General features: G+C 35.6%; 1 protein-coding gene across 1 annotated transcript in view; it reads right to left on the bottom strand.

Annotated features, from left to right (window-relative positions):
- Positions 1–22,128, bottom strand: part of GPR158 (G protein-coupled receptor 158) — a 334,424-nt gene that overhangs the window by 6,158 nt on the left and 306,138 nt on the right. Inside the window, exons 7-10 of the mRNA XM_084867984.1 lie at positions 20,383–20,621; positions 4,678–4,816; positions 4,052–4,157; positions 321–467 (exon numbers count right to left, since the gene is read on the bottom strand). Of these exons, the coding sequence (XP_084724110.1) occupies positions 321–467; positions 4,052–4,157; positions 4,678–4,816; positions 20,383–20,621 (631 nt within the window). The remainder of the gene's footprint in view (positions 1–320; positions 468–4,051; positions 4,158–4,677; positions 4,817–20,382; positions 20,622–22,128) is intronic.

The following is a 22,128-nucleotide window of genomic DNA, read 5'->3' as shown; positions in this document are numbered from 1 at the left end:
ATTATCTTAATTAATCCAGGCTCTCTGCTCACAGCAAAATATCATAAACCATATTATGGAACATGTATAACAAGCTCATAATTATGGCTGTCAAAAAGTTAGTTGAGCCTATCAAGATTGGTTTGTGCACTGTAATTTATACCATGATTACATGTTTTAGAACAGGATTAACTCTTTATGTCTTCAGTTTGTACATAATCACACACTTTTTCATTTTCTTTCACATATCCACACACATGAACACACATATACACCAGCCCACACATGTTTGCCTGTATAAATGGGACTAATCTGAAATAAAAAAGAAATACTGGTATTACCCGGATGTCCTCTGGATCCAAGCTGTGCTCGCTCCAAGCTGAGTTGATACTGCTGTTCAGGTAGGATCCAGACCGGCCCATGTCTAGCTCATCCTCATATGCTTCTGTAGCAATGTCATCTCGTGGATTATTGCTTGAATGTGAAAACTGAAATAGATATTCAATCTGAGCTCTAGACATTACTGTAAGACATAGCATTTTCATAACAAATTTCTGAAAGTCCTAATGTTATTATCATTTCTTCAGCTTAGATGAATTGGTTCATTAAACTCTTTACCAAATTTTGCTGCTCTATTAGTGTTTTGCTTTCCATGTCACACACTTGAGGTACTTTGTTCCCTGTTTGATTTTTGTCTAGGCTCCCAGTGTCAACTTACATTTCTCCTCTTCCATAATATCTGCACTTTGTAAAGAAGTACAGAATGCACAGAAATATTCTCTGAGAGTAGCAATTTAGACCCAGTGACAGCTAGATGAGATTTTATTTTTTTAATTTTTTTATTTTTATTTTTATTATTTTTTTTAGCAGTAGGGTCTACCTCATGTTTATCATGTTGCTTCACATAGGGGAGGGTGTATTTCATCTCTGGACACAATTGGTCCTGATCACAGAAATGTGACTTTCAGTCTACTACACATAGCTTTTAAAAAGTCTACTTTCAAAAGGTGAAGGGAGTAAGAAGTACAAATTTGATAGTCATAAAAATAATCACAGGAATGTAAAGTATAGCAGAGGGAATATAGTTGGTGATATTGTAATAAGTATGTATGGTGCCAAGTGGGTACTAGACTTATTGGGGGCATCAACTTGTAAGTTATATAAATGTCTAATCACTATGTTGTGCAACTGAAACTAATATAATATTGCTTGTCAACTATAATTAAAAAAAATTAAAGTGCTTTTTAAAGGTCTACTTTTAAGACCTGGGGAAAAGGTTATCTGCATTTCAGTCTCACAGTGTTGACAGTGAGGTCTTAAACAAGCAAGGATCTCTCAGCACAGTGCTGCTCAGCCTAAAGAACTCTGGGCTACATGGTATCTAAGTACAAAATTAAAAGAGTCAGTGAAATTATCTATTTTTTTTCTCAAGCTCATTATTCTCAAGTCCCTCCATCACATTTTGACATATTTTTATTATTTTCATGTGATGTTTTGATATTTTTCAGTTTCATGTATTCTTGCTATCTCTATTTTTCAAAAGGAGAAGGGAGGAAGAGTGAATTGGGTAAATGATGGAAAGCAGGGAGAAGTAAAACAACTCAGCCACTCTTTACACAATATATAAATCAAGTGATTGTCCTGTGAAAATCAAGAGAACATAGAGAACATGGGTGGGTGCTCTTCTCCCAGCTTGTCATTGCCCAGCAGGTATGGCTCAGTGGTTGAGTGCCAACCTATGAACAAAGAAGTCATGGTTTGATTCCCCATCAGGGCACATGCCTGGTTGCAGGCTCGATCCCTAGATCCCCCTGTAGGGAGCATGCAGGAGGCAGCAGATCAATGATTCTCTCTCATCATTGATGTTTCTATTTCTCTCTCCCTTTCCCTTCCTCTCTGAAATCAGTAAAGTGTATTTTTTAAAAATATCAACAGATCACCCTTTGATAATAGAGATATTTTAATGTTATTGTCCATTAAAATATATGGATAGGAAAGTAAACATAAATATGAGATACCATGTGAAATGGCAATTTTCTTTTTAAGTAACAATGAATGGTTTGTAAGTGGAACTGGCTGAGAAACCAAAGAAACTGATGAGCCTTTCCTGGATTATTCTACTTATGCTTGTGGTTCCAACATGTGCCACCAACTTAAGGCTGTAAAGATGAATAAAATATAGTCCCTGTCCTGTAAAATACCCCATGCTACTAGTCAAATCACCTGGAGCTTATTTATGAGAATGAAGGTTTGTTTTTTCTTTCCTTTGAGCAAAGGCTTAGAGACTATCATGAGTTTAAACAGTTGACAGATATTGTCTACTTTCTACTTTTTAATTTTTATTTGTGCTTATTTCTATTGTAAAATAGTATTTCAGATATTTATCTTTTCTTTCTCATCCTGTCCTCCAGAATATAATTACTATAAGAGCACAGATTTTTATCTGTCGATTACTATATTCCAGGATCTAGAATAGTGCTTAGCAAAGCCCCTCCATACTTTTTTAAATGATCTGTTACTGAGATATAATTCACATGTCATAAAATTATACAATTCCATGGTTTTTAGTGTATACACAAGGTTGACTTACAGAATATTTTCAATACCCCAAAAAGAAACCTTTAACTCATTAAGCAGTCATTTCCATTTGTCCTCTGCTCAACCCTAGCCCATAACAGTCACTAAAGTGCTTAATGTCTCTATAGAGCTGTCTAACCTGGACTTTTCACGTAAGTTGAATCATACAATATGTGGCCTTTTGTGTCTGGCTTCATTCACTCAGCAAAATCTTATCAAGTTTTGTACAAAGTGTGGCATGTATCAGTGCTTCATTCTTTTTAATTGATGAATAATATTCCACTGTATGGATATGCCACTTTTATTTATACATTTATTAGTTGATGGAGATTTGGGTTACTTCCAATTTTTGGCTAGAATGAATAGCGCAGCTATGAACATTTATGTACAAGTTTTTGTATGAATCTATGTTTTCAATTTTCTTTGGACCTCAATAACAACTTATTGAATGAATGAATAAATAATCTGAGTATACATACATCTAATGTTATCATATTATGCAAAGTATAAAAATGGTTAAGATAAGTCACAGTAACAGACTAATCCATGAGAATTTGGCTTTTTGGTATAATTGAAATAAGGAAGAAAATAGGTATTTGCTTTTTAAAAATAATCATTGGGACTTTTCAATTAGGCTGCATTTTAATGTGTGGTTAAGTCTGAGGGTTGAGATAAAGCCTGGGGTGAAAGACAGGAAATCATAGTTCTTGTTTCAGCCATGCTAATGTAGTATTGGGTGGCAGTGATCAAGAATGAGCTCTTGTAAAAGAGGAAATAATGATAATGCTATCATTTATGTTATCTGTTTGTTCTCTGATATTTTACTTCACTCCAGGCAACCTTATTGCTATCATGATCTTGTCATAGATTTGGAAACAAACTCAGGGAAATAAAAAGTCTTTCATATTATACAATTTGTCTGGGGTGAAATCTGAGTTTAGGATCCATGTATTGAGTCCTGGCCCATTTGCCTTGCTTCATTATGCTGACTACATAAGTCTTTGTCATAATCTATCATTACTAAGTAAGGTTTTTCTATGCACAATATTATAATTATTTCTATTTAAATAAAAAGTACCTGAATGTTTAAAACAATTTCTCTGAATATAAATCCAAAATAAGAGAATTCTTAGAACAGTATAATTCTCTTTAAAAATTATTTTGATGTTATAGCTACTATGAAAGCCACTTTGAACTCATAATAATTAAAACATAACTGGATATCGAAATGCTTGGAAAAGGACTAAAACATATGATGAGTTTTGTACTAATTGTCATTTAACAATTATGTGACATATTTAATAGATCCCCCAAGAAAACAGACACCTAGTTTCCTGAGGAGGGAGCTTTAAAAACACTTTAGATGTCAAGCAGATCCCCCACCTCCCTGTGCCTATATATGTGCCTATAATGCCAGGTCATTTTAAAGAAGAAACAACTTGAGGCTCATGTAAGATAATTGTCTTGGAAGAGAAAAGTAATGTCAGAGGAATACCTTTGGAATCAAAAGTAACCCAATGGTGACTGTCACAGTCAAATGAGTATGTGCAAAATACAGCATCAACATCCAATCAGACTGAAGCCTTGAGGCAAGGACAAATCTGAAATGAGAATTCACCAGGTTAGCAATCTAACAAGATCTCTATGTAAAACACTAGAAGCTTGGAAGCTCTATTAAGAAAAATAAAAATAGAAGAAGGAAAAAGAAATTATACTGTTTTTATGACATATTTTCATCACAGAAGAATAAGGGCCTAGGTAACCCTAATTGAATGCATAATAGGAGGTCATGGTTTGATTCCCAGTCAGGGAACATGCTGGAATCATGGGTTCGATCCCCCCGCATTGGTGCAGGAGATAGCCAATCAATGATTCTCTCTCATCTTTGATGTTTCTATCTCTCTTTCCTTTTTCCTTCCTCCCTCTAAAATCAGTAAAAATATATATTTTAAAAAACTATATTCATTTTCCATTTCTGAGCCAAAGAAATTTATAAACTTATAAATTATCATCTTCCTAAATCTTTCCATTATTCATCTTATCCAAATTTTGTTATTTAAATTAAACTGCAACACATCAGAAATATAAAACAATTATTTTCTAGCTCTACAGATCACTTGCCTAATTGTATGGAATATAGCAGATATAATCAGCTCATTGTGAACTGCAACAGCCATATAGCGTGGCTCATGAAATGCTGATGGGACTGTCCGCACTGCATAGCAGAGATAAACACCCCACAAGAGGAATAAAAATTCAGCTGTGAGAACAAAAACAAACAAACAACTTTCCGTTAGTTTTAAAGGTGAAGAAAAAAGTAATATTTAAGTCCTTTAGCATGCACTTTTTTCTATTATAAAAACATAAATTTAGAAATAGATGCATATAAAATATCATTCACATATAAATATATATTCAATAAATTAATTTAAAAATGTTATTCAATGTATAGAAGATTTTTCAAAGGTATATTTTAATTATTATTATTTTTAAAACAGTATTTGATGCCTCAGATTACTTTTTTATGCTAATATCTGGGTTTTCACTAAAACAATTGTAAAATAATTTTCTACATTGCTGACCGAAGTTTAAGATGTTCACAGAATATCTGAATCAAAATAAAGTCATCAGGCAACAAAAGCCTGGAATGTGTTTCTATGCAACTTCTAGAAATTTAGGTTATTACTGTGTTGAATCTAGTATAATATATAACAAAATCCATTGCCAGAAATGTGAGAAAGCAGGTTGCTAAACATTCAGTGGGATGTTTTGTAAGTGAACCATTATTTCTTCACATCTATCATATATTTTGTGGGTGGAGTGCTGAGGGCTTAGTAAAATTCACAACCATCTTGTTTGTCGGCTTAAACAGGAAGAGACCAACACAGAGTAGTAGTTAAGAGGGGCTTCAGAATCACACTGGACCTGTGTGGGAATCCTGGCTCAATCCCTGATTAAATTTGTATAATCTGAATTTAGCCTCTCTGGCCACAGTTTCCTTATCTGAAACGTGAGGATAATAAAAGTACATATTTCATGGGATTATATGCTAATGAAATCAAATAATATATATAAAGCACTTAACATACTATCTGCCATAGTATGTTAGATACATTAAGAACCCCATAAACGTTAAATAGATGCTTCTTATTGTTTAAAATCCCACTTGATCTTTTTCCCCCTAACTGAACATTGCTATTTTAACTATTTATGACAATAACCTTTACAACTCATTTTATTTGTCTTACTGACATTACTTCATTGAAAGATAATATCTAATTCATAAAAAGAAAGCTCTAATTTGAAGAAAACATTTTATCAATGCATTACTTAGAAGTAACTACTTACATACTAAAACACTGATATCCATTCTCTTGTGTTTTACCTGCCCAATTTTTAGCATATTTCTACCAATAGGGAGTGCCCCAGTTATTGAAAATCCCTTAAAACACAATTGTCAGGAGTTAGTCTAAAGTCCTGATATACTCAGAAGTTAAAGGAAAAAATTAATTCACTCAAAGATCTCTATGAAGCTATTTTTACAATGGTTTTGCCTCCAGAACACAGGTGTCCTAAAAACCACTGCTAGATGTAAGCCAAAATAGGAAAGGAAAAGACTCATATCAGCATCCTTATATGTAGATTCCAACATCTTTTATAAATGTGGTAGGATCAACAAAAGAACCATTGAAAAACTTGAAAATAAGGCTACTGAGATGCAGAAGGGCTCCTTTAAGTATGACTAGGTCTTGGATACACTGAAAGCTGAACATGAGTGTGGTATCACCATGGGTATCTCTCTGTGGAAACTTGAGACCAGCAACTATTATATGACCATCATTGATGCCCCAGGACACAGAGATTGTATAAAAAAACATGATTACAGGCACATCTCAGGCTGACTGCGCTGCCTTGGTTGTTGTTGCTGGTGTTGGTATATTAGAAGCAGGGATCTACCTCAAGAATGGACAAACCTATGATCATTCCCTCTGGCGTATACAACACTGAGTGTGAAACAACTAATTGTTCACATTAGCAAAATGGGCTCCACTGAGCTGCCCTATAGTCAGAAGAGATGTGAGGAAATTGTTAAGGAAGAACCTGCCTTGTGGAAATTGGCTACAACCCTGACATATAGTGTTTGTGCCGATTTCTGATTGGAATGGCAACAACATGGTGCAGCAAAGTGCTAACCTGCCTTGGTTCAAGGAATGGAAAGTCAGCCATGAAGATGCCAGTGCAGTGGAAGCACGCTGCTTTAAGCTCTGGGGTGCATCCTACCACCAATTCATCCAACTGACAAGCCCCTGCATCTGTCCCTCTAGGATGTTGATAAAATTGGTGCTGTTAGTACAGTTTCTGTGGCTGAGGGCAGAACAGTTCTCTTAAATGTGGCATGGTGGTCACCTTTGCTCCAGTCAATGCTACAACTGAAGTAAAGTCTGTTGAAATGCAACACAAAGCTTTGAATGAAGCTCATCTGGGACTGTGTGGACTTCATTGTCAAGAATGTGTCTGCCTAACCAGTTTGACTCAGTGGATAGAGCGTCGGCCTGCGAACTGAACGGTCCCAAGGTTCAATTCTGGACAAGGGCATGTACCTTGGTTGTCGGCACATCCCCAGGGGGAGGTGTGCAGGAGGCAGCTGATAGATGTTTCTCTCTCACAGATGTTTCTAACTCTTTATCCCTCTCCCTTCCTCTCTGTAAAAAAAATCAATAAAATATATATTTTTAAAAATGTGTCAAAGATGTTTCTCCTGACAACATGTCTTGTGACAGCAAAAATGACCCACCACTAAAAGCCGCTTCACAGCTCAAGTGATTACCCTGAACCATCCAGGCCAAATCAGTGCTGGATATGCCCCTGTGCTGGCTTGTTACCCAACTCACAGTGCTCACAAATTTGGTGAGCTGAGAAGATTGACCTGAAATCTGGTGATGCTGTCATCATTGGTATGGTTCCAGACAAGGCCATGTGTGCTGAGAGCTTCTCTGATCATCCTCCGCTGTGCTGTTTTGCTGTTTGTGAGGTGAGTCTCTTAATTATTTTTTCTACCCTTGTCCACATAGATGATAGTACCAGAACTGAGCACATGTACACATGATATAATAAATATTTGTTGAATTAAATGAATAGGAATGACATAAACTTTATAATATTGAGATGTACATTTTGTTACCTTGCATTGCATCTCATTGCAGGGCCCATTTATGCCTGAAGATGAAATTGGCATCATTACTAAGAATGACAAGCCCTATTTATAGATGTGTGTATAGGACCATTATGTGCATACATGGTACTGCTTATAATAAGAATAGTGAATGCAAAAATATTAAACAATACTAACACAAATATATGCTGTAATTGAAAGATTCATATGTAGCTGAATTATAAAACTATCTCCTACCAGTATTGCAGTGCTTTTTTATAATGTTACTAGAGGCCTGATGCATGAAACTCATGCACAGGGCTTCTAACCACTCACCTTCCTGCCTGATCGCCTCTAACTGCTCCCCTGCCAGTCTGACCTGATCACCCCTAACCACCTCTGCCTGCTGGCCTGATTGCCTCTAATTGCCCACCTCTGTTGGCCTCGTCGCCCCTAACTAGCCCCCTCTGCCAGCCTGGTTGCCCCTAACTGCCCTTACTGCTTGCCTGGTTGCTCCTAACTGCCCCCCGCCCCTGGCCGACCTGGTCACTCTCAACTGCCCCCCACTGGCTTGGTTGCCCTAATTGCACCTCCTGCTGACATGGTCGCCCCTTATTGACTCCCCTGCCGGCATGGTCGCTCCCAAATGACCCTCCTACCAGCCTGGTTGCCCATAACTGCCCCCTTGCTGGTCTGGTCACCCCTCACTGCTTCCCTGCTGACCTGGTTGCCCCAACTGTCCTTCCTGCTCACCTGGTCATCCCTAACAGCCCTTCTCTTGGCCTGGTTGTCCCCAAATGCCCCCTTACCAGCATGGTTGCCCCCAAAAGCCACCCTGTCAGCCTGGTCACCCCAACTGCTCTCCCCCACTGGCCTGGTCATCCCATGCAGACTGCTGTTCAGTTGTTTGGTCATCCCTCACTAACCCCCCTGCCAGCCTTGTTGCCCCATGCAGCCTGTGTTTGGTCATCCATCTGGTTGTTTCGGTTGTGACAGCCTCTGGCTTTTCATATATTAGAATACTGAAAATTTTGAAAAAGTAATTATTATGTTAGTGTTCTACAATGGAGCATTATATTTAAAAGTATAAAACAAAATAATACTCTGTAATAGCTAAGCTGAACATTAAAAATCATTTCATTAGCAATATCAAACAATATGCTCTAGCTGAAAAACAATTTATCATTCAAAGTACCAATTAAACTAAATGTGATATATAAGATTTGTGTTGGGGAAAAAATCAGTTTCATATAATTAACTTCAGACTAACTCTATAATTAGTAAAGAAAATATGCAGATGTTACCAAATTTTGCAGTGCTATTACGTGGGAGTTGAAATATGTGTTGTGCTTCTGCTTTAGAAAATAATTTCTTGTGTTAAATTATTTTGATGGAAGGCACAAATACAGTTAAAAAGGGAATTGCATTTATATTTAAAGAACAAATAGGACTCTCAGAAAACTGATGTTTGTTTTTTTTTTAATTTTTAATAAAGGATAGCACTCAGTTTAAAAGTTAACTACCATAACCTTTAATGAATTAATGTACCATAATGAAAGTAATCCCAGGTTGTCTTTCCAAAGGGTTAAGCAAAGAAGTGAGAAGGAATATCAGTTCTTTGACCCTGAAGATGACTCTGCTCTGGGATCTAAGACCACCCACGAGGGTGGAGGGAAAAACAACTTCAAAGTACAAATTTCTCTCATGCTGTAGTGCCTTGCTTTGCCACGCTGCAAAAACATTTTGTGTTAATAACATTTTACCATTTTTAGCCCCTTTGAAAGTTATTGTTACATGCCCTAAATAAATACATATTTCAAGTTTTGATTTCTAAGTATTTCTTTAACGTTCTTTTATGTTATGCTTTTATTGTAAAATATAATGGGCAGTGCGAAGTTATCATTGACTATTAAATCAAACAACTTCAATAATGCTTCCAAACAGCTCAGATTCCAGTGTTCTTGGATTCAGCTGGCACACAAGAAGCCTTGATGGTCTGGAGGCTTACTTGCCTTTTCTTTGGTTACAATGACAACCATGAGAGTTACAACAATGAGAATGATAACATCTGAAAGAATTTTAAACTTAAAAATAGCTTTATTAGACCATATAGTCTTTGGGTATAGTTCTGAGGATGTATATTGCCACAAAGGGGGTGATGGTGAGTTACTGTTATTCTGCTTGTCAAGAAATCAATTTATTCAGTGCAGGACAGAGAAGCATAAGATGGGTGTTGCAACATATTTCACAACCAGGACAATGGAGGGCAGAATGTCTGGGAGCAGTGAGTTCCAGGGGTGGGCAGAGCTGGGCCCTGGGACACATATGAAGAGAACTTTGTTCCATCCTAGCTGAGCGCACTGTGTAGGCAGCAGAGCAGGGCTGGAACCCAGGCCTCCTTGGTCCTTGACTATTCTTCTCAAATACCTCCATGGGATGACATTTTCTTGAGTACTGTTAACAAAGGTATCAATAAAACCATTGGAAGTATTTTTATCCTATTGAAGAAAACAAATATTTTTTCCAAGCAATAATTGTTTGTATTTTAAACAACTAATAGGCAAATTACAATGCCAGATCATTAAGGGAGTTTTACTTGGAAGTGCTTTTTGTCCTCTGAATCTGACCTGGTAGATGACATCTGTTGAACATGCCACACACTGTGATAAATGTGATATGTCTATTATCTACATTTATAAAGGTTTTATCGTAGAAATTTTGACTCCTTTAGAAAGGCTGGGGCCAAATTCTAAATGCTGAAATTTCAAGGTGGGGTCAAAAATACTGTGTGGTAATATTAAGAAATAATACTGTTAGTCACAAGAACTCTACAGATAATATAGTGACTTGATTATTCTCTTACCCACTCACTGCTAAGTCGCTATAAAGTAAGAATTGCCATGAACAGTCACACATTTGCATGCTGGCTTTTCTTTATTCTTCTTTTCACACATCTCTAGAACTTGGGTCAAGTTCTGCAAAAGCTCCTCAGCATCTTAGATGGGAAACTTAGCGAAAGTATACTTGATTCTCTCTCTGGTAAATACACTTAAGATTTTTAATGTTTGATATGGGGTGACAGAAATTTAGTAAAGCCCAAGACTCAGAGCTATGGACCTACATTAAAGTTCATGAATGTGAGCAGAGTTCACAAAGCATAAGATTAGAGACCTCTTAGAGGGTTATGGGGTCAATGCCAGGGCAGCATGCTATGTCTTCTAGTGACGTTCCTCCCAGCCCCCTCCCTGCTGTTTGCATGTGTATTGTTTGGGAAAGGGGCTGGCATTGGGATTATTTGTTAACCCTTTTAAAATGTACTTTAAAATTTGAACCTGTTATGAATGGCTGTCAGCATTGACACAACTCACCTCAGCTTGGGCTCCACTACTAGGAACTCAGACATTCTTCTTTGAAGGGCTATCTTGAGTGCCTTTAGAATAATTGTAGTGTGTGTGTGTGTGTGTGTGTGTGTGTGTGTGTGTGTGTGTGTGTGGTGGTGGTGGGGAGGAGTGTTATATTTTTTTGTTTAATTATATTCCACCTCTGCAGAAAATATTTTACTTCCTTGAGGTATAGTTATTTGTATGATGCTAAAGAGCAAAGAGAAAGAATCAATTGATTTATTTCATACCTTGGTTTTATACTTATAGTGTCATTTTCTCTTTAGGAAGGTAGGACCATTTTAACTTTCTTGTTAAATTTTAGCTTATAAATTCTTGGAGACAATTTTGCTGAGTTAGGCTTGGCTTGGGACATTATCTGACCACTGAGTAAGGATTCATGTAGTCCTTACAAATCTGCTGTTCTCTTGGCCAAAAGATCTCTACGAGTGAGAGTCCTTTTAATACAGAAAAAGATCTGCCAAAATCTTCTTGACAACTGAGTTGTTCAAGTAACAAAAGAGCTTTTTTTACCCCTTCTAGATGTCTCCCCCTTTTAAAATCCCAGAGTTTCATAGGGGAGATGAAATCTCCTTAGAAGAAATGGGAGTCACCACAGATAGCTCAATTTCTCTTGCTTCATGTTCCTCACATGTTGTCCCAAGACAATCTCCACATTTATTACATTTCTTGAACTTCCAAAAGGAAAAACTGGCACTAGAGTATAAAATTAAGATGCCGATTAATTTATCCTCTGTCTTTTAGCATTATACAGATACTCTTCAAAGAAGTAAAATATTTTTGGAAGGGGGAAGTATATAAATAAACAAGAAAACACCCCCCCCCCCCCACTTCACTCTTTTTAAAAACTGAAGCAAGATCTTAAAGAAGTGTGTGTTTCTAGTGCTATAGCCCACATCAAGTCTTTTATCCTTCAATTAAAAATTAAAAACAGATTTTAAAAAGGGAACAAGTGATGCAGCATGGATTAAGGCAAGTGTTACATTAGAATAATGAACATTAAACTGAGTCAGCTGGAGAGGAATTCTAAATCTATTTTCTCCAATACTCATTAAATGGTGCTTAAATTGCATTTCACCTGTCATAACATGGCCTAATCTTCTAGGGTAATTAAGTATTTATATCTTTAGAAACAATTGCTATTTTAGAATTTCCCTATATAACTCAGTTAAAGAGTTACTGTATTCTTCTCAGTTTCTTCTAAACACTTACATATCACTAATTAAGATACTAAACATATTGTCTGTTTTGTGTATTTAAAATGTTTTACCAGAAAAAAAGAGAATAAACAAGGAGAGCATGTCAATGAACAAGAGAAATATAAAGATACTGGAGACCTGGTCCACGAAAATCATGCACTGGGGGGAGGGAGAGGGGTCCCTCAGCCCAGCCTGTGCTCTCTTGCAGTCCTGGACTTCTTAGAGGATGTCGCCTGCTGGCAGTTAGACATCCCTCTCACAGTCCAGGTTCTCTCACAATCTAAGACCCCTCACTCCTTACCATCTGCCGGCAACGGAGGCAGAAAAGGCTCTCGCCACCCCCCCTCTGCTCACCAGCCATGAGCCCAGCTTCTGGATGAGTGGGACACTGACCACCAGGGGGCAGCTCCTGCATTAAGCATCTGCACCCTGTTGTCAGTGCTTATCATAGTGACCAGTCATTCCACCTTTAGGTCAATTTGCATATTAGGGTTTTATTATATAGGATTTTTTTATCTAGTAAAAACATCCTATGTAAAATTCATAGAAATGAATTAGTGCTTTTGAACAGTGGGGTAATCAATGTTGTTATATCCTGAAAGTGATAAATATTTTAAAATTCCTAAATGGAATGTGAAAACAAGCCTGTCATACATGTATAATTATTGCCTAGATTTATTTTTGTCTTTCTTTCAAATTTAGTGAATAAAATATATAGCAAAGGTGTTGAGCTCTGCAGTTTCCAAAACTACAAATACCTCATGTATTGGTGAACTTCTCACAAGTAAGAAATGATGAAGGAAAATATTAAATTATAAAAGAGTCCTTATCAGGGACTAGTCTTTAGATAATCTAAATGCAGTCAAGAAGAGTTAGCCAAATCAGTGATATAGAAAAATATAGTGGCTAATAGAAGATAAAGGAAAGAAATGGAAACCTAGATAGAAGTTTTATATAAATTATTGTGCTAGAGAAAGCAGCAAAATAGCTTTATTCTCATTTATATCCCTTTTTTAATCATATCAGAATATCATCACATAACTTCCAAAGAAACGGAAGAAGCATTTCAGTGCTTGCCTAAATCTACACTGAAGTTGGACACAGAAATTTAGCCATGGTAGACTTAGAATGAAGTCCTAAATGTCCCTGATGTCACCACCTATCACTAATTTTTCTGCAGCATTGTTGTTTTCTGTAAGTTATGAATTTATTAACTGATTCTAACGTATCTTGCTCGCTGGACAGTCAGTTCAGATTATGTTCTGAATGAGTAGTCAGACACTGATTGCTAACCAACTAAATTATTAAAGAATAAACTCTACTATATCACCATGGCTACTACTAATTTTCTGTATTCCAAATGTGGAAGCCCTATACTTTAGTACCCTAATGTCAACTCTAAATCTAGGTGTGGGGATGTGGTCTTCTTTAATCTAGGGGTGAAATTATAAAGGTTAATTCATGCATGAGAAGTTAATTTTACTCATTTATCCATTTGTACCATCCAATTGTTTTACCTTTTATAATATGACAAATTTTAATTATATTTTAAAATATCCTGAACATGGACAAATGATTACCAATTTACCAACTAGGGTAACTTGATTTAGAAACAAACAAACAAACAAAAAATCTTTGGTAATAATTCTACAACCAGTAATTTTCAAAATGAGTATGACTTGGGATATTTATTTGCTTTCTCTGTTAATTAGGACAATGTTTCCTAGAATCAATCTCTTTACTCTTTATATAGCTCTAGGAGAATGGTTAAAAATATTTTTTTTTATCATAAGCAAATCAGCCAACGAACCTGTATGTATATATGCATAAACCCATGGATACAGACAATAGGGTGGTGAAGGCCTGGGGCAGGAGTTGGGGATAGGCTAGAAAAGGTCAATGCGGGGGAGGGGACATATGTAAAATTTTAAACAATAAAGATTTAATTAAAAATAAAAGAAATATCCTCATTCCTCAGGTGAGGATTAAAATACTACTACTACTAAAGGCAAATTTGATAGATAAAAGAGCAAATCAGTTTTATTCTATTTTAGTATTTATAAATGCATTATAAATGGTAATTCTGATTTGCCATACCAAATTAGTATCAATCTCTTACTTTGACTATTGGACAAATTGAAGGTAAACTTTCATAAAAGAGCTGAGGATAGCCCTAACTGGTTTGGCTCAGTGGATAGAGTGTCAGCCTGCGGACTCAAGGGTCCCAGGTTTGATTCTGGTCAAGGGCATGTACCTTGGTTGAGGGCACATCCCCAGGAGGAGGTGTGCAGGAGGCAACTGAATGATGTTTCTCTCTCATCAATGTTTTAAACTCTCTGTTCCTCTCACTCTCTGTAAAAAAATCAATAAAATGTATTTTTTTTAAAAAGAGCTGAGGATAAATTTAGTTTATATAACTTGCTCAAAAAATCCATCCCCAAGTATACACTTTAACCATTAAAATGAAATTAGTGAAAATTGTGTTACTCCTGGATTTTTAGACTGAACATGTTACCTTACACTGATCTAATTCTGAGCATAGAAAATACACAAGATAAAGGGAGTTGAGCTCATTTTGTATTCTTTCAGCAAATACTTATCAAGAGCCTACAAGTAACAGACACTTAGTTAGGTGTCAGGAACACAGTGTGAACAATTTGGTCAATATTACTAAGGAGCACAGTAACTAAGTTGGGAGAGAAAAGAGGCTGAACAGATGTAAGAATTCTTTCTTTTGCCTTCAGTGAGCTAAAAATAATATATTAACTATACTCAGAAAAATTCAAAGTTCTGAGTTATATAATGAATAGTGTATGACAGTTAAGTCTCTATAGGAATTATAGTCCAGTCTAGAAATATTCTGAACATTCAAATTTTGAAATTCTCTTTCCACCAAATAAAGGAAAACCAGTAAAAAACCACCAGACTACTGTAAAACACTTCTCACATTATTCATCTGTCTTCCATAGCTGCAATGTTTATATGTCTATTTGTTTTCTATTAAAGCTCACCTCACATTTTTTTACATAGGACAAACAATAAATATTAAAAATTATAAATGCACATAAATAACTATGGAATCCTGAAAGTAATTTTTATTCCCCTTTTTATGTTCTCAAATATTTCTTTAAAGTAGAAACTGAAGTCCATAGAGACTCAGAGATTTTTCTAAGCTATTTCTTCATTAGCCCTTATGGCAAGAAAACCAGTATTTGAGCAGGTTTGGAGCAGTAAGCAAAAATAGAATGAACTCATTAAAAAATATTACCCATATTTCTAACTGAAGTTATATTTAAGTGAAAAAACTATCTAGTATTGCATTCTTTCAAATAGTTCTTTATTTTGTATTAAAAGTTTTTGACAGGTATAGCTGACTCAGAATGCATGCTTATCAATATATTTAGATTACATGCTTATCAATATATATGAGGATTGCTAATTTAGTTTATATGATTTGCTCAAAAACACCTCCCCAAATATGAACATACACTTTTACCATTAAAATAAAATTAGTGACAATAATAATCACTCTTCCTTTTTTTATAGATTGACTTCTGACACAAATATAAGCATACACAGCTTCTTGACAAAAATAAATAAATAAATAAATAAATAAATAAATAAATAAATAAATAAATCCCACAAGATAAACCTACCTCCTCCCTCTGCACAGTATCTCCCCTACATAGAAATATTTCCATTTAGGTAACAAAGAATAATTTAGCTTTCAGTACAGGTTGCTTTTTGGCTGACTGAAGATATATGAATTTATTCTTGAATAAGAACCAGACTATAAAAAATATAGTGGTAAACATGCTACTTACCAAAATATATAAAGAGAACTACAAAGAGGCATACGCTACCCATTAGAAAACATTAAAGAGTGATTAAATATAGAATATCAAATGCCTCGTGCTGAAAGATAAATGAAATTGCTATAAGGCAGTTTAAAAAAATTATAGCAACCATATATCTCTGATTTTTCAAGACAGTCTTAATTTCAAATACCTGTTCCTATTGTTAAATAATATGTCTTTTAAAAAGATTTTAATTTTAATTTGAAGACAAATAGCTAGTTAAAAAGTTATTGCCTTGCTTTTAATTTTATAAATATAAAGCATATTGATAAATTTACTTTATAACAGCATTTAATTATTTTAAATTTTAGTTAATTTATTGAATTTATTGGGGTGACATCCTGTATAATAAAGAAGTAATATGCAAATTGACCCTTATGCCCTCACATCACAGGATGGCCACCCCCACATTTTCACAAGATGGCCAGTAGGGGAGGGCAGTTTCAGGTGACCAGGCCTGCAGGAGGGAGCAGTTTGGGGTGATCAGGCTGGCAGGGAAGCAGTTAGGTGTCAATCAGGCTGGCAGGGGAGTAGTTAGGGGGCTATCAGGCAGAGTGGTTAGGGGCAATCAGGCAGCCAGGCAGGCGAGTGGCTAGGAGCCAGCAGTCTCGGATTATGAGAGGGATGTCCCAGATTTGAGAGGGTGCAAGTTGGGCTGAGGTAACCCCACCCCCGTGCATGAATTTTGTGCACAAATTTTGTGCACCAGGCCTCTAGTTGGTTAATAAATTATGTTTCAAGTATACAATTACACAATACATCATCTGCATATTATATTGTATGTTTACTATGCCAAGTCAACTCTCATTCTCTTATCATTTAGCCCTCTGTCACTCTTTCTACCTCTCCACCTGCTCCTCTGGCAAGCACCACATAGATGGCTAGATAAATCATGTCTTGATTTTTTTTTTTTTAGAGAATTTTATCACTGCAGGTAAAACATATTGAAACTAAGGTGTTGCTGCTGTAATTTATAGGACAGAAACAATGACTAGGAGAGAACAAAAACACCATCCCAAACATTTAAATTCCTCTCACCTTTTGTTCTCTGTACTGTATTACTAGTCTTTTATTTTCTAATATATGCTAATATTACACACCTTTGGGAGTATTACTGCAATTAATTCTGTTTCACAAGTCTTGCTACTTACATCTTATTTCTAAAGCCATGATCTTCCCATCATAATCAATCTCTTCTCTTAGCTTCTCTCTGCCCCCTTATCTTAACTGAGACCTCATTATTGTCCAAGAAATTGTATCCCCTGTGGCCCACTCAAACTATGGATTGTCACCCTCTCTTATACTATTTGCCTCAGCGTCTCCAGGAAAGTGAGTTCAGAATCCTTCTTGCTCTCTATGTTCCCTTTCCCTGGCATTATCCAGAAATATTGAAAAATACATACTTTTTTATATTTCCTCTTGAATAGTGGAAAAAAAATTGGTACCTGGTAATCTTTCTCTCTGGAGGAAGGCAGAATTTAATGGCAGTAAAGTGCAATAAAAATAGCTCCTGACACTAAAGAGTTGTTGTAGAGGGAGTAGGTAAATAAGCTAAGAGAGAAAGTTGTGGTCAGATGGAATTCTTCAATAAGTGACTTTGGAGGTAGGGGAGTTTCAGGTGACAGAAGAGTCATTTAAAATGAGAGACGTCACTGGATTTGCGGAGGGGTGTGTGTGTCAATGTTGGATGCATATGGCACAGGAGCTAGCTTAGATAATATGAGGGAGAAAAAAATAAGCCTGGGTAGGAATACCAGAAGATTTATAGATATGTAGTCAAGAACTAAAAGATTCTCCTATCTGGATGTATGAAAACAGGACACAACACAAGACTTGAAATAATCATTCTGGCTGAAACCGGTTTGGCTCAGTGGATGGAGCATCAGCCTGCGGACTGAAAGGTCCCGGGTTCAGTTCCCATCAAGGGCATGTACCTTGGTTGCGGGCACATCCCCAGTAGGGGGTGTGCAAGAGGCAGCTGATTGATGTCTCTCTCTCTCTCTCTCATCGATGTTTCTAACTCTCTAAAAATTCAATAAAATATATTTTTTTTAAAAAAAGAAATAATCATTCTGAAGACTGTCCTAGTGGTTGATAAGGGAACAAGAAAGATTATTATGAAATGCTGAGAGCACAAATAAAGTAAGTGACCCTTATGTTCTATTGAGTTAATCTGATTACTTCTTCTGGGTTAGTAGTTCTATACTTTAGAGTAACATCAAAATCACCTGGAGGACCTGCTATACTCATTGTTAGGATCCACTACCCCAAAGTGTCTTTTTATTTTTATTTTTTATTTTTTTTTTAGGTTTTCACATTTTATTTTATTATTTTTTAAATTTCTTTATTGATTAAGGTATCACATATTTGTCCTCAATCCTCCATTCCAATCCCCCACCTCCCCTACTAATGTTCCCACTCCCCCATTGTCCTTGACAACTGGTTAGACTCATATGTATGCACATAAGTCCTTTGGTTGATTTCTCCCATTTCTCCCCACCCTCCCTTTGAGGTCCAACAGACAGACCCATGGCTCCTTATCTTTGGGTCTGTTCTTGTTCATCAGTCTACATTGTTCACCATTTCCCCTAGATGAGTGAGATCATGTCCTACTGGAAATATACTTATAAGAATAAAAATGAGACAAGCAATAATCGTTATGCTGAAAGGCATATGAATCAGTCTGTAGAGAGTTTCTTTCTAGGCTACCAGTTCTTTTGAGACCCAATTTCAATGTCAAACAGTTCCTTATGTGTACATGTCAGCAATGATATTTCAGTTCTGGATGGTGGGCAAATGGTGGAATGCAGGTCTAAACCTCTCTGGTTTGACAGGACTACTCCAATAATGAAGACAGAAGAGAAGCAGTCCAGAGATGGAAGACACTGATGATGCCTTGCCATAATAGCAGTCATCAGCTGTGTATCACTGTAGGTTTCCCAGGACCAAACCAGAGAGGGTTGGACCCAGAGTGTCTTAATGAGGAAATCTGGACACTGGCCCAAGAATTTGCATTTCTAGCAAATTCCCAGGTGATGATGTGGTTGCTGCTGGTTTTTAGACAAAACTTTGAGAATCATTGCTCTAAGCCTTCCTCCATTCTAATGATCCTAACTCCAAAATCCCCAAATATGGTACATTTTATTTAAAAATATATATTTTCAAAAGCATTCTAGTTTGAACTTCCTAATTTATCACCTCATTTTCCTGGTTCTCTAAATTCCTATTACAGGTTTTCCAAGACTCAAAACAAACTTAATCATCCATTATTATTCACAATGTATTCCAACATAATCATATTCTTTAGATAGGCATTTTCTTCATGTTTCATATACTTCTCAACTACCCCTACCACTATTCCTATCAACGGGAATGTTCTCTCACTTCCTTACAATAATCTGAATATCACCCATGGGTCAAAGAACTTCTCTTTTATAAAGAATCCTGTGTTCTGGTCCAAACTCTGTTTTCCTTTATTGAAATACTATTTCACTATTAGATTAAAAGGTAATATTAACCAAAAATTCTATGGATTTTTCAAAAAACAGATGTCAGAAAAATAATCTATGTTTTTGGCACAAGCCATTATGTTATTTTCCCAAGATTTCCAGTTTCTCATTCAAATAACTCTTGCTACCTCCACATATCCTGGCTTTGTTTTTGTGTAATACTGGACATCCAGATATTTTCTAATAAATTATATTCAGAGGAAAGATAGATTTGCTAGAGACTTTGCAGAGAAAAACCTCTTCACAAAGTGTACCCTTGATACCAACTTTGATATATCATAGGACAAAACTATACAAAAAAAAAAAAAAAAATACCAGTGTGTTTTATTTTTTTTCTCCCAACCAAAGAAATAACTCAAGAGAATGGCTACTGTTAATCAAATAGGAACACATTGATAAGATGGAAAGCAGAATCTTCTATGCAAAAAAGTTGCCTTTATTAACTGCATACCTCTTTCCTGATTTACTTGACTATGTTTTCACAACAAAGCTACCATACATACTTTTGAAAAAGAATAGAAACATTCAGAAAACATTTTCATTCCATTTATGATTATTGTCCTTTTCATAATATTGTTTTACCAAAATCATATTAGGTAAAATTCCTTTAGGTTTTGTGAAAGGGTTTCATGAGGTTTCTAAAGAACTCTATTTCAATGCTACTAGAAAAAAGGACAAGATGATCACACAAAAGAAGAGACCACATACCAATTGCTGTCATGTAATCCCAGCGCTCAGTGAGGCACATATTGAAGATGAGGTGATCAGATGTTTGCCCTTGGCCAATAAGTGAAATCTGCCTCTCCAATTTCTGGCAAACAGATGAAGTCCAGCCAATAAGAAACCAAAATACTACCAGGAGTATTACCGCCAGCATTCTCATAACCCGTCCACCAGTCATATATGGAATCCGTTGGGCTGTTCTTGAAAGAAACACTTTCAAAACCCTAGAAAAGCAAGATATCAAAATGTTAAGGGAAAACTAAAAATGAGTACAATTCTAAAATATGTTATTTTTCTCAGTAAAGTTTGAACCCATCAAAATATACTGAGGCAGAGTAGAAAACTAGAAACAATATTACTTTTATTTTCACTCAGTTTCATTTTACTTTATCTTTCAATAGCAGAAAAAATATCCTACATTAAGGAACAGTGATTAAATAGATTTGTCTAGAATGAAATTCTTTTTGAATAAGCCTTAATATTTTAAGAAATATTATCTGGAGTATAGAAAGATCAGTAGAAAGGCAACATTGCTCAAACAGGGTTTCTGAGGGATCAAAAAACAATCCTGAACTTGAGTAGTTGGATTTTATAATATCTTGTTATTTTATAATATTTTTACTGTACCAGTTATATTTTTACTATAAAACATTATAAGGTATTTTTTGAAAATAATTTTATATGATGCCCCTCTATAGCTTTCTGATCACATTACCCAAAATAAAAATGAAATAAGTATGAAAACAATAATGGGATATTTAAAATACTAGGGTAATTAAATAAGATAACAGCATTAAGTAAGGGGATTTGGATGGCCTAAAAGAAATGTGATTTTTGAAATTTTGGGTTGTTTTCATATATATATATCAAATAAATAGTCAGGATTGAGATGAATTAGGTAGTATCTAAGAACTGTTCCATCTCTAAAGATTGTGTGAAGACAAAACCTAACCTTCTATAAACTTATTTTAATTTAACTTCCAGAATATTCTTAGCTGATTTTAACTCCCACTCTCATTCTGATATTTTGTATTATAAAATTTACTTGAATAACCACTATGAGTGATTTCTGATACTATGAGGGTATCTATAATCAATTCCTTTAAAGCAAAAATAAATTCATTTTCCAAACTTTTCTATTCCTTATTCCATCTCATTCTTTCAACATTTTTTGTGAAGTGTTCATATAAATTCTTCAGAAAAAACATCATTATCAATATAGAAATGAGACAAATGTACCTTAAATAGTCTAGATGCAGTATGCTATTTCTCTTTACATATAGACTTTGGTAGCTCTTTCTGAATTAATATAATACATCCAGTAAAGATAGTTATTTTCTAGAAGATTCTTGATATTCTTCCTATCCTTCTGACAGTTTAAGTCTCTATTGCAGATTCCTTTTTCCCAGTCTTCCCCTTAAATGGCAGTGTACCTCAATGATCTGAATGTAGCCACCTTCTATTCTTGCTCTACCCATTGTACCCTGGAAATCTCATCTACTCCCATTTCATTTATCTATACGCTGGTCAGTATCTTCAAGTTAGATCACTCTCCCACATCCAAAATCTGTATACGTACTGAAAATCAACAGGTCCCAAAATAAAATCATCCCTCTCTCCCCTCGTACCTCCTCTAACCCATTTTGCTCTAGTGTTACCTGTCTCAATGACCGGTACTATCTAATTGCTCAAAGCAGAAATCTCAGAATGAACATTGATATATATCCCTCT

The sequence above is a fragment of the Pipistrellus hanaki genome (assembly GCF_964339955.1).
Source record: "Pipistrellus hanaki genome assembly, chromosome: 1".
NCBI lineage: Eukaryota > Metazoa > Chordata > Mammalia > Chiroptera > Vespertilionidae > Pipistrellus > Pipistrellus hanaki.
This window is presented reverse-complemented; position numbering and strand designations above follow the sequence as displayed.